We start from the raw sequence: 17,948 nt of genomic DNA on the forward strand, positions 1-17,948 counted from the left end.
CTAATGACTGCCACCGTGTTGCAAGCTACAAATATGGGAAATACGTTCACTTTTACAAGTCTTGTTTTGTCTTCTGACTGGCGAGCACAGCACCGTCTACACTGTACATGATTTTCTTTCAGAATAAGCCAATCATCTCCTCCTGTGGAGATATTTTAAACAAAGATTCTTAGTTAATTTTAAGACCCATAACATGTATAGATGTAAATGTATCTGTAATTAGAACACACCAAATATGCTGAAAGTCTTTTTTTATGCTGAGATGGGCCTCCCATAGCTCCACCTGTAATACATCCACAGCGCACTTGGGGGTAGAAACCCAACAGCTAAAGTTTGTGCGGCTTGAATCATGAAACACGACAATGATCCCAAGTTCAACAAGAAATTTACAATGAGCCAATGAAGCAATGGCCATGCATCATACTGATGTCATTGAAGATTTATTTTAATCTTTCCCTCCTTCAGACACAAAAACTAAACAAAAATAAAATGTAAAAGTTTAAAACAGAAATCTCTCAGTCCTTTCAAAGCCTCTCATGCTCATTCCATTACTTTTTATCATGGCTTACCTTGGTGTGGTTTACAAAGTGCTTCAGAAAGATGAGGAAATCTGTTTCTTGCACCCATTCTGACTTATTTCCACTACCAGTACTTCCTACTGGTCCATCTCTGACACAGAGGTCTGCATAATGTATGCGTGGGAACACAAACAGTGGAGGAATTGTGTTGCCAATGGCATTAACCGCATATCCAAAGGTGACCAGTGAACCTCTCTCTGCTGATGTCATTGCCCCAACTTGTTTAATATAAGTTAAAGTAATAGTGTGGTAAGTTGTAACATCTGAATTATTGTTACAACTAACCCAGACTGTTGCTGTTACAACTATAGCCATGAACTAGCTAACATTACAGCCAACGGCTAAAACATTAGCACTAAAGACCTACACAGAATATATCCCCATAGACATACAAGTAACATAAATTAAGTTTGATGAGTTTCACTGCAAAGCAGATAATGCTATTAGAAGATGAAATAAAGTAAAAATTAAAAATTAAAAAAAACTTCTTAAATTGTCTGTGTTTGACAAAATGTGCTGATTTTTCACATGTGATAGAAGAACTGAATTGGGCATGCACAGGATGAATCACATCATTTGAAACCTGATTGGAGAAATTGGAAGTGTTACAACTGACCCACGTTACAACTATACCCAGTCTCCCCTACTTTGGTGTTACTCCACCTCCAAATAAATGTCAGAAGGAGTCCGAACCGCAAAAGAAGCGCGTATTCTTGGAAAAGTGGTTGAAGGAGGTGAACTGGCTTCAAACAAACGATGAAAGCACAGAGATGTAGTGAAAATCCCACTCTAGCGGACAAAAACAGTGCCTATTATACAGTATGTACGCAAACGCGCGTTGCAACTTCTTACTGTATCTGGTGTGCGTCTTTTATTTTGAAAGCGCACTAACCTGCATGTCAGTAATTCAATAAGTAATGTGAACAAGAAAACTATGCTTCTTTAAAGTCACATGACTTACTTGAAAAAAAAATAGATGAATATGAAAGTGAAAGCAGTAAGGAAACTAACAGAATAGCCTCACGTGTCAGCATTGCAGTCATTGTGTCCAGAACCACATTGGAGAAGGTAAGACCTTTTCAATTATACTGCTTTGACTCAAATTCAGTTACAATACCAACAAGAAAGACAATTAGTTCACTGTGTAGTTAGTCACAATCACAGCCTTGCTTATTCTGCTCTCAGAGCGTGTGTGTGTGTGTGTTAAAAAGTAACTCTGATAAAACGTGTGAGTTCCCCTAACTTCTCCAGGAGCATATCTACTTTCCACTATGCACACACACCTTCCGTTCTATTGTTTTCATACTGGATTTCGACATAGGGATGTTTACCTCTGTGTAGCGTCCTTTCCTCTTTTAACAGCTGCTGGACTTTTATAGAGGAGAGGTTTGATGCACCAAATGCTTTCGGTTGGTGAAAGGTCTGAACTGCATGTAGTTGAGCACCGAGACTTGACTGGAAAAGAGAAAATAGAAAGTAGAATAGAAAATAGTTTAACATTGTCTTGCAAGATCTTCACTGATAAAACGCCAGATGGCCTTCTCGTCTTTAGTTTACATTTCAAATCATTTGAACACATAGAAGTTTTCAACTTTGACTAAGCAAATCTAAATTGAGAAGACGGTGATTATTCTGGATTATATTCACATATAGCTTCTTATTTACATGATAGAGCTTTAATCTGCTTGGATAGCATGTCAAGCTGTATACACAGAAGGTGATTTCTGACAGTGTTCCTGAGGCCCTGCAGTGATTTCAATGACAGAATCATGCCTGGTTTTTTTTTGTTTGTTTTTTTTGTTTTTTTTTTTTACTCAAAATATTTTTATTGAGCAATTGTGGATACAGTTAACAAAAAAGAAAAAAAACCCCAAGGGAAACATAAAAACTGGTTACACTGAATACAAAACAGAACTTCTCACGTTGGAACAAAACGGAAAAACGGAGGAGCGATTGATTCCAAGAAAACCTATCTTTGCAAACCACACAGAAATTAGCTGAGCTTCACATTTACATTAACACAGTAAAACCTATAGAGTGGTAGGTCATCAGACCTCTGTGGGATGAGCAATTCTGTTAGTCAAAGGACAGCACCCAACGTTTTGCCCCAGTGATATACTTATCATCCTCACCCACTGTACCAAAGAGAGCAAGTAGGGGGTTGAGAGCCAGTTTCAGGTCAGTAGCCTTGTTCAGAGTGTAGAAAACCGCCTCCCAAAAATTTACCAAGTCAGGGCAGGTCCAAAGCAAAGCATGTGGGTTAGATTGGCATCATCAGACCCGCAGCTGTTACAGCAAGGGATAGAGCCAGGATAAATCTTAGCTGATTTGTATTTAGACAAGTGGGCCCTATGAACTACTTTGAATTGTGAGTTGTGTGAGTTGAATTGGGAGTGGCGGGTGCAGAGTGACATAGAATTTACCAGAGTGAGGACTGAATCCCAAACGTCATCTGACATAGATATACCCAACTCCTTCCCCCATGTGGATTTAAGGCCTTCAAAGGGAGCTGAAGTTATCCTGCACAATTTGCTATAGATGCGGGAGATTATACCTTTGCCTGATAGTTGCAAACTAAGGAGCTTGTCCAGTAACTTAGTAGCTGGAGCTTCTGGAAAACTGGAGAGGTTGGATTGCAAAAAATGTTGAGTTGTAAATATCTAAAAAATTGAGTTTTGGGAAGAGTGTATTTTGCTGACAGCTGATCAAATAATGCTAGTCTAGTTGTGTATAAAGATATCTTTAAAGTAAATAATACCTGCTCTAAACCAGACCCAAAACAAGTTGTCCAAAGCTTAAGGGAATAATAGGTGATTTAATAAGATAGGATTTTGTTTGTTTTTTTTCTTTTTTTTCTTTTTTTTCTTCTTCTGTCACCTGGATCACCTGCTGAGAAAGAAAAAAGAAAGCAAGCAGAAGAGAACAAGAGTAATAGAATAAACAACATCACAATGATATATGGGAATATGACAGTAAATACTAAATGTTAAACATTATTGTGCAGCAGGGTGCCTGTTTTTAATGCAGTGCAGCCTGATCCTGAACACCCAATGTTGCTGAAATTGTTCCATAATTTGCATAATGTTTGTAGATTGATGAATTTCTGCCCATATTTATTTCTAACAAACTCTGCCTAAGATGCTCTTTTTATACCCAATCATGTCACTGAGCTGTTGTAAATCAGGGGCGGAGCGTGGGGGTGGCTTACGGGGCTTAAGCCCGGGTTGTTTTGTCAGAAGCCCGGGGTATTTTGGAGTGTAATTTTTTCATAGTTAGATGCCTGGCTGACAACTGTATAAAACAAAAAGTACACACAATATTCGAAGCACATAGTGCACACTGTGGGAATTTACGACTGTGCGTGAATCCCCCCCTGATATTGGTATGATCCAAGCTCAGGCACTAAGCGACTGAGCGAGGGGGCGGGGCAGCTGCTGCCCGTGAGTGCGCTGTTGGAGAGACGGAGCCAGCCATACTAAGGAGAGCTTAAGTTTGACCAGGTACCAAAGCAAATCATTCGTACTGTACAAATAATGTAAATATGACGGTGCATCACGAAAGATTGATATGAAACTGATCACTTGACCAATATTACGTTACTTGCTCTTCAAGTGAATCAACAAATGGCAAAATGAAAAGCCGAACAAATGCTATTTTTTTAGAGTCTTAGCTTACGTGTGTTTATTTCATATTTTCAGTTCTTACCCTCCCCGACTAAATCGGTTTCAGTTATGTACTGAAATATAAGAATGGACATTAGAGGCTTCTTTCAAAGAAAAAACTCAGGTAAATGTTATTTTATATATTATGCTTTGTATGTTGTTCAGTATATTTCTATGCAAAACAAGAGGGATTTCAGCACACAGCAGGATATTCACATTTGTAACCAGATATTTACATACACTTTAGGGAGAAAACATAAAACATTTTTACTGTACAACATCAATTTAGAGTAAATTTTTGTTTTAGATAAATATTGAAATATATTTTGAATTAGTTAAATTTCAGAATAAAGAGAGACAGAGCTATTTTTATCACTTTCATCAAATTTAGGAGTACATGTACACTAAATTTATTGTTAATTAATAAGAAAACTCCAGACGATTCCATTCTGAGCTGAAGAAGCTTCTGATAGGTTAGTAGAGTCCATGTGAGTAAATTGGTGGCACAGCTGTGGATGCATATAAGGCAAAACACAGAGCCTGTTTCTTTGACATGGGAAAATCAAGAGATATCAACCAAAACACCAGGAACAGAACTGTGGAGCTCCATAAGTGTGGCTCAGTTTGAATACAATTTGGTGCCATTTGCAATTAAGAAATACAGACAGTTTCTCTCTTTACTCTTAAAGTTAACAAATATGTTTTTATATTTATCAATCTAAAAAAAATAAACATTTAGTCTGATTTGATCTTACAATTAAAAAAGTGTTTTTATCTGAAGAGTAAATATCTGGTTTCAACTGTATATTTGATGATTGTCAGCACAAAGAGGGAGAGAGAGCAGAATGAGGACAGAACAGATGAACAGGAGCAGGTGAGACACACATGTTAGTCAAATGGTTGTTTACCAAAAGTATCACCGTATCATAGGTCCTCATGTATCTCGTACCTAGTGTTTCTTTTTAGGTTTGTTATTTTTCAAATTCTATATTTATTAAGTTCTGCAGGCTTGTTTGCACAACAAGGCTGAATAATTATATAAACTTTTCTCAATCTAAATAGTGGACTTTGGTAGAATTAAAAAACAAGTGTAGTGCAGGTCTATGATGATTTTTAGTGCTACTATCATCTAGTTCTGATTCTGGTTCTGTCTTGGTTAAGTCCTCAGTAGTCCTGATTTTGAACTGTTGCAGTCCTGTTTTAATTCTGGATCAGTTCTGGGTCTGGTTGAATTGGGGTTTAGTCCTCGTGTCTTGATGCAGCCCTGACCTTGTTCTGCCTTGCTGCTTAATTAAAAAACTAGTTTAAGGTGTCCTGCACATGTGATATATATTTTTCCCTATATGAAGTCATTCTTTTTTGAACAGAGCCTATTAATCTTTTAGTCATTTCTACACCCCCCCCCCCCCCCAAAAAAAAAAAAAAAAAAAAAATCCCACATGCATACTACTCTTTGGGCTAAGCCCCAGGTGTTTCAAATGTCTGGCTCCGCCTCTGTTGTAAATTAACCTATTTAGCTGTAAAGTGTTCCTCTGGCTGCTTCTTGTTAGCACCATTTATTTTTCCAGCATTTTGTTGCTCACCTCCAAAGTTTTTTTGTAGCATGTTGCTGTCATCATATTCACAATTAACGATTAAATTAATATTTTTATTAGTTTGTATAAATATACTTATAACTTATATTTATACTAATTACTAATATTTTTCATGAAATAGTAAAATATCTTAGTTTAAATACCTGTTATATTTTCTGTTTTACTGTCAATAAAATATTTGTTTATGAGACTCAATTGAAGGATTCTGAATCTTGGAATGGACTCAAACGCATATAGTGAGGATGAAGGGACCATGAAAGACTCTGAATTGCAAATCATATCTAGTTTCATCTTTTTTTATTTCAGTTTGCTGACCTTTTCATATAATTGTCTTGTTTTACAGATATGGGCGGAGGTAAGTCCTGACCTGTTACATGTCGCACTAGTCTCAGAGCAAAATGCATGATCGTTCCATTGATCCAGAGTTTAAAAAAAATTAAAAACATTTATGATTGGGTTTTTTATTTTATTTTTACAACAAACACTGAAAACTGTGAAATCCTTATATGTGAAACATTTTTAAAGAACTTTTATTCTTCAACCTAACCAAGTAATTAAGGTGAACATAAAAAAAACAACCAGTAACAATATTAGCAATAGATGCTCCACCCACTGTCACTCAAATTTTATTAAATGATAATGATGTTAACACTTGATAAATTTTCAAATTTTGCATTGTGACACTATTTGTTTATGTTCCTGTCTTCCCATTATGTTAACATATGTGATTTTCCTCTTCAGTCTTTAGTCAGCCATGGAGGCCTTTGCCAAAGTGAGTATGATAAACATATATTATTGTTTTGGCTTCGTTCTGCTCCTTAACACAGAATTTTTTGTTTTGGTAGCTGACTGTTGTGTGTGATAGAAGAGCATCGCTGTTATGCTAACAGTGCAAGCCATATCTTATTTCAATGTTTTGTTTTGTTTTAATTAACAAGAATAAACAAAAAATTCTTGATTTTGTGAAATTTCAAAAATATCAAAATAATGAAACCATTCTTCTCAAACCCATTCTTAGCGGGCCAGCTAGTGAACAAGAATGTAGTTTATATAACTCTGTTGAGACTACAGTGGTGTGAAAATGTGTTTGTCCTCTTCCTTTTGTATTCGTTTTTCTTTTTTCACAATTAAATGTTTCAGATTATCAAATAAATGTAAATATTAGACAAAGATAATATATGGAAAAACACACTACATTTTCTAAACAAAGGCGTTACTGATTGAGGGGGGGGATCCAAACCTACATGCCCCAGATCACTGACATAATATTTGGTGTTGTTTATCCTGCTCATGATAGCTCAGTTTTTGTTGGTAAAACACAAAACTGGTATAGCCTAAAAGAAGGTTTTGGCTAAAGTTCAGGAAATATTATTTATGCTAAATTTTTAGAAAAATTAAAGTGATACCTTTTTATTTCTAAAAACAAAAACAAATTATTTGTAAAGTTTCAGTGTCTGTTTGGTTGATTGTTTGCAGGAATAACCAGGATACGCTGGATTTTCTGAAATCGTACAGTCCTCGAAATCATGAAGCTACCCATCTCAGAATTCTGCTTATTGGGCAAACTGGTGAGGGGAAATCTACCTTCATCAACTCTGTTGACAGCGTTTTACAAGGCAGAGTTGCTAGTCGAGCTCCAACAGATCACCACGTTACAGCAGATTCATTCACTAAAAAGGTATGTATGTTTCTTTCTATCTATCTATCTATCTATCTATCTATCTATCTATCTATCTATCTATCTATCTATCTATCTATCTATCTATCTATCTATCTATCTATCTATCTATCTATCTATCTATCTATCTATCTATCTATCTATCATTTTTTTACTGTCAAATAATGACTGTAGCTGCTTTAAACAAAGACTTATGAACTCCATCTTCTGTTTTCAGTACAAAACATATAAATTCTCCAAAACCAATGAAGGTCATTACTCATTTGTTATTAATGACATCATGGGCATGGAAAGGACCAAAGGCGTTCATGTGGAAGACATTAAGCTTGCCCTACGAGGACATGTGAAAGATGGTTACGAGGTAGAATCTTTTGACCTTTGGCTTTGCTTCATATGTCTAGTTTTTTGGTTTTGTTTATTTGTGTTCTTATATGGGTTCATACGATTTGCAAATCACTAGATTTGCATTTACATTTTAGTGTTACAATGTTTTCATTTCAAAAGTATGGGATATAGTAGGGGAATATATGTTTACAAATTAATATTTTATATGCCTACAAGATAAAAGTTAATATCTTAAAAATAAGCTGTGTGAGTTCAGAGTTGAGTAATGGTGTGTAGTCTTGGTGATCTTGTGACAAGTTCTGTTTATGATGTGCTACCTTTCTTTTGAGTCATAATAATTTTAGCAGTGATATTCTCAGTCTCAGCATGAGCCTGCTATTCTTCTTTCAAGCATCACTCCCTCCCTGTATACCATGTCCTCAGGCATTTATCACAGGCTGATAATTTCTGGACTTCAGCAGCCTTTAAGTCCTTATTGCATAGTCAGTTCATTCTTTTCTGACTTTGAAGACCCTTGATTCTGACTTCTACCGTCTTTCATCCTATCTCATCTTCTCCACAGTCAAAACTTCGTAAGACTTTTTTCAGGGCTCTGTTTAGTTTGTGCCTTCTGAATATAATCACAATTATTACTTAAACTCTTGTTTATTTAATAAACAAGAGATATAAACTGAGATGAGTTTCAGTAAGAAGAGGTGTAATCTTCTTTACACCTCTTCTTACTCCATTGTTTTCTAGTTTGATCCTGAAAACAAGCTGGAAGAGGGAGATCTAGGATACAACGCTGCTCCTGAACTGAGTGAAAGAGTTCATGTTGTGGTCACTGTTGTTCCTGCTGGCGTAGTGTCTTTACTAACTTCGGACATGATCGCAAAGCTGAGAGATATCAGACTGGCAGCCACTGCGTTGGGTAAGGTAGCAGTTGCAAATTTTTCTGTAATACATTATTTGGACTAATTACAGTGGGGCAAAAAAGTATTTAGTCAGCCACCGATTGTGCAAGTTCCCCCACCTAAAATGATGACAGAGGTCAGTAATTTGCACCAGAGGTACACTTCAACTGTGAGAGACAGAATGTGAAAAAAAATCCATGAATCCACATGGTAGGATTTGTAAAGAATTTATTCGTAAATCAGGGTGGAAAATAAGTATTTGGTCAATAACAAAAATACAACTCAATACTTTGTAACATAACCTTTGTTGGCAATAACAGAGGTCAAATGTTTACTATAGGTCTTTACCAGGTTTGCACACACAGTAGCTGGTATTTTGGCCCATTCCTCCATGCAGATCTTCTCGAGAGCAGTGATGTTTTGGGGCTGTCGCCGAGCAACACGGACTTTCAACTCCCACCACAGATTTTCTATGGGGTTGAGGTCTGGAGACTGGCTAGGCCACTCCAGGACTTTCAAATGCTTCTTACGGAGCCACTCCTTCGTTGCCCGGGTGGTGTGTTTTGGATCATTGTCATGTTGGAAGACCCAGCCTCGTTTCATCTTCAAAGTTCTCACTGATGGAAGGAGGTTTTGGCTCAAAATCTCACGATACATGGCCCCATTCATTCTGTCCTTAACACGGATCAGTCGTCCTGTCCCCTTGGCAGAAAAACAGCCCCATAGCATGATGTTTCCACCCCCATGCTTCACAGTAGGTATGGTGTTCTTGGGATGCAACTCAGTATTCTTCTTCCTCCAAACACGACGAGTTGAGTTTATACCAAAAAGTTCTACTTTGGTTTCATCTGACCACATGACATTCTCCCAATCCTCTGCTGTATCATCCATGTGCTCTCTGGCAAACTTCAGACGGGCCTGGACATGCACTGGCTTCAGCAGCGGAACACGTCTGGCACTGCGGGATGTGATTCCCTGCCGTTGTAGTGTGTTACTGATGGTGACCTTTGTTACTTTGGTCCCAGCTCTCTGCAGGTCATTCACCAGGTCCCCCCGTGTGGTTCTGGGATCTTTGCTCACCGTTCTCATGATCATTTTGACCCCACGGGATGAGATCTTGCGTGGAGCCCCAGATCGAGGGAGATTATCAGTGGTCTTGTATGTCTTCCATTTTCTGATGATTGCTCCCACAGTTGATTTTTTCACACCAAGCTGCTTGCCTATTGTAGATTCACTCTTCCCAGTCTGGTGCAGGTCTACAATACTTTTCCTGGTGTCCTTCGAAAGCTCTTTGGTCTTGGCCATGGCGGAGTTTGGAGTCTGACTGTTTGAGGCTGTGGACAGGTGTCTTTTATACAGATGATGAGTTCAAACAGGTGCCATTCATACAGGTAACGAGTGGGGGACAGAAAAGTGTCTTACAGAAGACGTTACAGGTCTGTGAGAGCCGGAGATTTTCCTTGTTTGAGGTGACCAAATACTTATTTTCCACCCTGATTTATGAATAAATTCTTTACAAATCCTACCATGTGAATTCATGGATTTTTTTTTCACATTCTGTCTCTCACAGTTGAAGTGTACCTCTGGTGCAAATTACTGACCTCTGTCATCATTTTAAGTGGGGGAACTTGCACAATCGGTGGCTGACTAAATACTTTTTTGCCCCACTGTATATATATACATATATATACACATATATATACATATATATACACATATATATACATATATATACACATATATACATACATATATACACATATATACATACATATATATATATACATACATATATATACACATATATACATATATATATATACACATATATATATATATATTAGGGGTGCAACGATACTCATATCGATATTGAACCGTTCGATACAGTGCTTTCGGTTCGCTACGCATATGTATCGAACAATACAAAATTTGTAATTTATTTTATCAACTTTCCTTCTGACGATGCTGTCTGTGTTGAGCGCTCAGTGAATCTGCGTTCGACTACTCCGCCTAGGCTGCACTGTCGAGCGCAGATCCACTGAGCGTTCAACACAGACAGCATTGCCAGAAGGAAGAGCGCAGGGCAAGCTAGCAAGACAGAAGTTAAGCTCTCCTTGCAACATGGCAAATTGAACCTCCCCCACCCTCATTCAGATCTGGCGTTTGGAATTATTTTGGTTTTCATGTGACGTATGACCCTGAAGGTAAGCGCGTCATGGACTAAAGTAAAACAGTATGTTGGATGTGCCATGCAATGCTCAATTACATGGGTGGGAACTAGTGTGTTAGCGCAGTTAGCTCGTTAACGTGTTGGCCGTCTAGCCCCACGCACGGGGCGATCAGGGGTAGCTCGTTAACGGAGATTTGCCGTGTTGTGGCGTTAACGTCATTTCAACGAGATTAACGCTGACAGCACTAGTGGGAACACAACAAATATGACTGCACATTTACGCCGACATCATCCTAGTGCAAAGACAAGTGGAAGCAGACAAAAACAACAAGCATGCATGCTACAAACTTTACCCGAGTCATTTAGACAGCCGTTAGCACATGATTCTCCTTATGGGGACCTGATATGTTTAATATTGTGGCGAGCTCAGACAAGGAGGAGACGGATGTGTCTCCTCCTTGTCTTTACCCCACACAAAGTCCTGCAAATGTCCAGGTGCCTTCTTTTGGCGCACCGGCTGGTCACGACCCGCGGGGGAAAAGTCACTCGGGTCAGAACATGGGGTGCCACCATCATCCCACTTCTGACACCAATGTGGCGAGCTCAGACAAGGAGGAGACGGAGGTGTCGTTTGGTCTTGCTTCCCGTGAGCTAGCCAGGGAGCACAGCCGTTTATTGACATCTGCAGAAGAACACTGCCGCTAGCTAACTGCTCAGCGCGGCAACCGCACAGCAACAACAACAACACACAGGGCGCCCATGTGGAAATGTACATACAATCAATATCAGACTCCACCAACAAAAAGGCTCTCAAAACAATATATGTATGTGAATTTTTGCGTGTATTCCTATAATTGTTACCTTTTTCTTTTACCCTTGGCTTTTTATGTTCATGTTCTGTTGTTTTGTATACTTCATCTGTTCGTATGTTGTATACTCATTGTTTGTTAAATAAAGTAAAAAAAAACAAAAAAAAACACACACACACAGGGCGCCCTCTGACCCCGGAAGGACACACCGTCGCAGCGAGAGGGCGTCACCCGTCACTATGGCAACATAAACAAAACATAACTGTACAAACAGAACCCCGAACAGCCCTGACCCGCTACAATATGCTGCTGAGAATATAGCCCAGAAGAAGCGGATAGTATAGCTTTTATTTTGGAAAGAGACATTTCTCTGTAATAAACTCTCTTTTCCAAAGATGAGTGATTCCTCAATCAGATACAGGGCTTGCAACATCGCTAGCCCGACGTCCCGGGGCTAGCGATTTTTCCAGTCGGGCTACCAAAATCTATCTCTGCCCTGCCCGTCGGGCTATTGTAGGAAGGAAAAATATATGTCAATGCTTTTGCATTCTTTAGGAAATGTAGCTGGGTAATTATGTCATTGGCATCGGCGAGCCACTGTCAATATGTGACATATTGAAATCGCGTTTGAATTTGCGCTTGTTTTTTTGCTTTCACTTTGCAATCACGCGAACTGTGTATAGAGAGCGACAGCACTGATTGGTGAGTGATGATAATTTGCGCACCAATTCCTCTGACATCGTCTTATCAATTGTTAGCTTACTATGCAAACATGACAAGTGAAATCTCCCGCAGCAAGCTTAAACATGTGAGAGGTTGATCGCGCAGAGAATCGCTGACCGTTATGTGTGTGTGTGTAAAAGCAGCAGGATATATATTTTAGTTCTGCTGAGCCAAATAAGAGAGGTCATATGTATGTATATATGTGTATATATATGTATGTATATATGTGTATATATGTATGTATATATGTATATATATATATAAATATATATATATAAATTTATGGAATATGCAGCAAAAAAAGAGGGAGAAAAACAAATGTTTATAAAGTGATTACGTTTTTACATTAACAGAAATTCCCCAGCTGGCTATTCTCACTAAAGTTGATGACGCCTGTCCCAAGGCAAAAAAGAATGTGAACAACATCTACAAGAGTGCCTACCTGAAGGAACAGGTACATTTTATTAATTTTGAATGCACTTTTTCAGTTACATTTTCTAAATTTAGCACTGAAATCTTTTTACAGTTACTGAATCACTGAAATCTTTTCAACACTCAGGTCTACAAATTTAGCCAGCTTCTGGGCCTCCCAGTGAACAGCATCTTTCTTGTGAAGAACTACAGTTCAGAAATCAATACAAATGATGCCACTGATGCTCACATCCTGTGTGCACTGAAACAGATGATTGTCTTTGGAGAAGACTATCTCAGCCACTTGAATGACTGAGACATGAGAAAATGAAACATTTCATTTAAACATCAGACTGAATATTTATTCAGTCGCACGTTTTATACCTAGACTGTCTGTTAATTTTCACAGTCTACCTTTTTGCCAGCTTTCTTTCCTGGCTTCAAATAGGCTAAAGTTCATTAATATGTAGTAACTCTTTTCCTATCTCACTGACTTAATGCACAAACTTTTAATAATACATTAGTCTACAGTGCCTTTCCTCTCATACACATCACACCACTGCTTTTATGCAAAAACTGTATTGTTTTCAGTCTGTATTGTGTGTTTGACCTCGTCATGTTTTTCCCATAGCACAAGTCACCAGTGTCTTCTGCTTGATTTTACTTCCTCCCCAGTGTGATTGTCTCAATTGTTTTTATCTGTGTCTGTTTTGCCACTACGGTTTCCACTTCTTTTGTATTTTTTTTACTAACTTAAAAACTCAGATTAAAAAAAAAAAGAAAAGCTTTCAAATTGTGTGAATAGAGTCATTGTGTTTCAGGACTAGGCTTTACTCCAGGACATTGTGGGTGTGACCTTTAGTCCAGATCTTTCCCAGAAATATTTTCCAGTTCCTCCTAGGCGATCTCACACTGCTCCCTGCTGGGTGTGCCAGGAAAAACCTTTAACCATTTGATCAGATAGCTCCATGTCAGCTGCATCCTTTCAACATGAACGGGGAGCATGGCCACTAGCTCTACTAGCTCCCTGATACCAATTTTTCAAACATGTTAGATAATGGATTTGCATCTATATTAGTTTCATACATTAGTTACAATAGAGTCATCTCCAACAGTCATTCACTGTATTAGAAAGAATGAAAGAAAGAAATAACTATATGGATGACATTTTCACTCTTGGGCCAGCACTGTGGCATGGTGGTTAACACTGTTGCCACACAGCAAGAAGGTCCACCATCTGGTTGGTGCCTTTCAGTAGGGTTTGAGGTTGGACTTCCTTTATTTTACTCATCTATTAGATCATCCTAGCTTCTGAAGTAAAAATACTTGTTAAGTATTTTTGTCTGAGTTTGTTATTTATAGAGAAAGACTACAATATTCTGATTCGGGACTCTCCAAGCCTTCACTGAAGAAAGACAACCTATAGAAGTTAAAGTTGTACACAAAATTTGTTTTTCCATTTGATTTTTTTTAAGTCATTCGTGTGACTGTTCATAATCTAATTGTACATTTTGCTGAGCTAAATTATGTATGGGACTCCCTTAGTACTCACTGAGTACATCATACATCAAATTTAATGAAGTCCTTTTGTGTGGGTTTGCATCTCCCCCCATGCTCTTATCTGCTTAACTCTACTTTTGTCAAATAAAGACTCCGAAACAAAAACCCTTAAATTATCTTCAGCTGACTGAATATGGTTTCAGGGAAACCAGAGAGGTGGTTCAGGCACAAGGATGTCTCCTGGGGGGGTGTTCTGGGTTTGTCCCACTGGGAGGAAGCCTGGGGGCAGAACCAGGACACGGTGGAGAGATTGCTGCGTAGCACGTCCGATAGGCTCATCTACAGAGACGTCACTGCAATGGGTCATTTTATAGTGTACAGAGGAGAGAGTCTGGTGGGAATGAACAAATTCTACTTTTAAACAGTTCATCAGTGAAAAATCATACAGGGTAAAAGCACTGGAAGGTTTCATAGGTAAACATATACCGATTTTTGCCATAATGTGGCACAGTGAGACTTTATTCATGTATGAAATACACGCGCTTGATTAAATCACACTCAGAATTAACACATGCTTTAAAAGAGACAATATCCCAAAACGTTGCATCCACCAAGAAGTGAGTGGTCGCTCTTCTTCATAAAAGAGGGTCAACGAGTCAACAAGTCAGTGAAGCTGGACTTGGGTCCAGCTCGGGTCCAGGAAAAATTCAGGCTCTAGAGCTCATTTTTATCAGGTAAGTAATTCTTTGAGCACTGGAGATTATTCTCTTTGTCGCTGTTCAGAGAAGAAGAATTATTATGTTAAAGCCTAATAATCAGAATTTTATGGTTAGATTTAGATGAAAGTTGTGTACTGTAAAAGAGAAATGTTTAGCTGTTACGGTAAATAAGTCACCTTATCAGCGGAGACCATAAGGCAGTTGGTATTGTGATTCAATAAACTGAGGCTTAAATAAGGCTGTTTCCTAAAAGTACAAATAGATAAGTCAGTGAAACTGAACTCCAAACTGAAAATCAGTGTCACGCCAGCACTTCACTCGCCCTGAATAACTGATCCTGAATCAGCATGACCTTGTTCTCTCTCTCTCTCCCAGTCACCATCTACTGTGTGTGTGTGTGTGTGTGTGTGTGTGTGTGTGTGTGTGTGTGTGTGTGTGTGTGTGTGTGTGTGTGTGTGTGTTGCTTCTGCTTATTTGCAGGAGTGGAGATAAGTCTCTTGTAGCAGAGTTTCTCAAGTTTATATGTCTTCTAAAAACCACAACCTGCTTTATCGTCCCATCTCCGGCTCCTTCCTGCTGGATCACCCTGTTGCCGCACCAACCCGACTTAGCTCTTCCATCCACCACTTCTGGTTTCCACTTGCCTGCAGTCAGCGTGTGGCCTATTTACTGAAACTGTGAAACATCCTTTCTCAGTCAATCAGGCCGACTCTGTTATTTGTTTTAGGAAATTGCTAAAAACTAATTTTTATATATATTTGATCATTTTTGGCCTTAGTTTGCAGTCATGCATGTGTGTATGCATGTATGTTGGAATGAATGTTTGTCATTATGGCTGATTACATGTCTGTATGTTTTAACATGTACACTTATTTTCAATCTCTGGCTTTTATTTGAACTGTTAAGCACCTGTAATTCTGTTTTGAAAAGTGCCATATAAATGAAGTTACAATAATAACAACAACAACAACAACAACAATAATAATAATAATAATAATAATAATACTGCCTCCTCACTTTTTTTTTTAACATATTTCCCTTTAGTCTCTAGCACAGTGTAGATTGATGACAGGGGAGAAGGCTCTGATAGGCTGGGTGAGGTCTGCAATGATACAGTTGATAATAAATCTGTTAGGATGACATTTGAGCACCTATACTGTGCAAAGTCATTGCTTATTACTGATAGCAAGGCTGATAGAGAAACCCATATGCTGACTAGTTTCATCACAGCTTAGCTAAACACTTACAGCGCATGAAATACAAACTTGGTTCAAAACTGGCACGTACTGTTTTCGGGAAGTTTTCCTGAGGAGCTGCGTTGGCCAGAGCTCGGCTGATCGTTCTGCCTCGTAAAGCATCATCAACCGAGTTGATGAGGCTGGACTTTCCAGAACCAGTGGGTCCATAAAGAAGAATTCTGAGATACTGGATCTCACTGTTATGAGGCTGGTATGTATTTATGTACTGTAGATCATTCTCTTTTCTATTTGTGGAAGAACATTTGCGGTGTTAAAGCCAAATAAGCTAGTGATGCAGATACTTTATAGTTACAGTACAGACGCAGTTCAGAACAAGGGTAATGGTGACTGATTGCAGAAGGTAATCATTTGTAGTTTTAGTCCATGAAGCCAAAAAGCAAACACTGAACATCAGCACACATTCATCTTCATTCTAGTTTCCGCCATTCATTTTCTAAATCTAACAAAATACATAAAGAACATTAACTGTGCAATGTTTCCCAGTTGTTTTTGTAAAGCTTAAACTTGATTCTCCGTTTTAAACGTCTTACTCTTAGAAGACAAGGAGTCATCAGGTTGAGAGCTCTGTCCTCCCATAGCTACAACAAAGCACAATATTACAGCACCTACACCTACATAGGCACAAATATTCTTTTTGAAAAGGGCCGCTGGCAACATCTCCACAACATGTAGACCAACTAATGCTACTAACCCTCATCTCCAGGCAGAAAAACATGCAACACTAAAGAGAAGTAACTAGTTACAACCATTATAGATGGTTTCAATGTCATAAAAATTAATTAATTAAAACTAATTAAGCTCAAGAAAAAAACAGGAAGTTGTACTGAACATTTTTCAGCCTCCTTACCTCAAACAATGTACCAGGGGAAACTACTCAGCTGTGTATGCCTTTTGCTTCTCTCTAAAATAAATGTTTGAGCTGCTCTTTTTTTGTTGACAACTACACAGAAAGATTTTCTATTTTCATGTCACATTTTATTTAAAATGTATTTTCCCTTATCTTCCTCCATGTGCTTTACATGTTGTCACAACACACCCTGGGATTCTCTCTCTACAGCATCCAGCATGCCGTGGGATTATATCTAAAACTTTCACAAGGTTTTGTGTGTGTGTGTGTGTGTGTGTGTGTGTGTGTGTGTGTCGACCTTAAGCTCCCTACATTTCTGCACAGTATCTTAGCTATTCTGTGACTGCACTCTTCTGGACAGAGACCTCCAGTGTTGTACCTGGAATCTACTGGAGCCATTGGAGGACTTACAGCTCGCAATGCTCATATTACCACTAGAACTACTTCAGATGGTTCTAGCTGGTGTTTTCTCTGGGGTGGAATGATTGTACATAACAAACCTTTGAATTTTTTAAGTTATTAATTACTTTAATGACTTTACAAAACAAGACAAAAACTGATAACTGCAAGCTCGACTTAAATTTGCAGCTGCCCACATGGACAAGTTTACCACAGTGTTTGTCAAACACAGCGGTGGTAGCATCATGCTCAGGCTTTTTGCTGCCTGTGGTAGTGATACATTGTAGATTGAAGACAAAGTAGATTGATTAACAAAGAAGGAAGACAACCTCAACTTCACCTCAAATCAACAGTTGAAAC

General features: G+C 38.4%; 1 protein-coding gene across 2 annotated transcripts; it reads left to right on the top strand.

The window, feature by feature from the left end:
- Positions 1–33: 33 nt before the first annotated feature.
- Positions 34–13,180, top strand: LOC146633551 (interferon-induced protein 44-like). Of its 2 annotated transcripts, none has more exons than XM_085352330.1 (7): positions 34–44; positions 6,584–6,607; positions 7,312–7,513; positions 7,731–7,874; positions 8,597–8,768; positions 12,807–12,907; positions 13,013–13,180. In XM_085352330.1, the coding sequence occupies exons 1-7, from the start codon at positions 34–36 to the stop codon at positions 13,178–13,180; spliced, it is 822 nt and encodes a 273-aa protein (XP_085208456.1). The 2 variants fall into 2 exon arrangements, with proteins under 2 accessions (XP_085208456.1, XP_085208455.1); XM_085352329.1 differs by lacking the exon at positions 34–44 and adding an exon at positions 6,181–6,190 and having other exon boundaries at positions 6,577–6,607.
- The last annotated feature ends 4,768 nt before the right edge of the window (positions 13,181–17,948 follow it).

Source organism: Diplotaxodon limnothrissa, linkage group LG4 (genome assembly GCF_057381915.1).
Source record: "Diplotaxodon limnothrissa isolate DT_005_m linkage group LG4, D_limnothrissa_male_GT1.1, whole genome shotgun sequence".
Lineage (NCBI taxonomy): Eukaryota > Metazoa > Chordata > Actinopteri > Cichliformes > Cichlidae > Diplotaxodon > Diplotaxodon limnothrissa.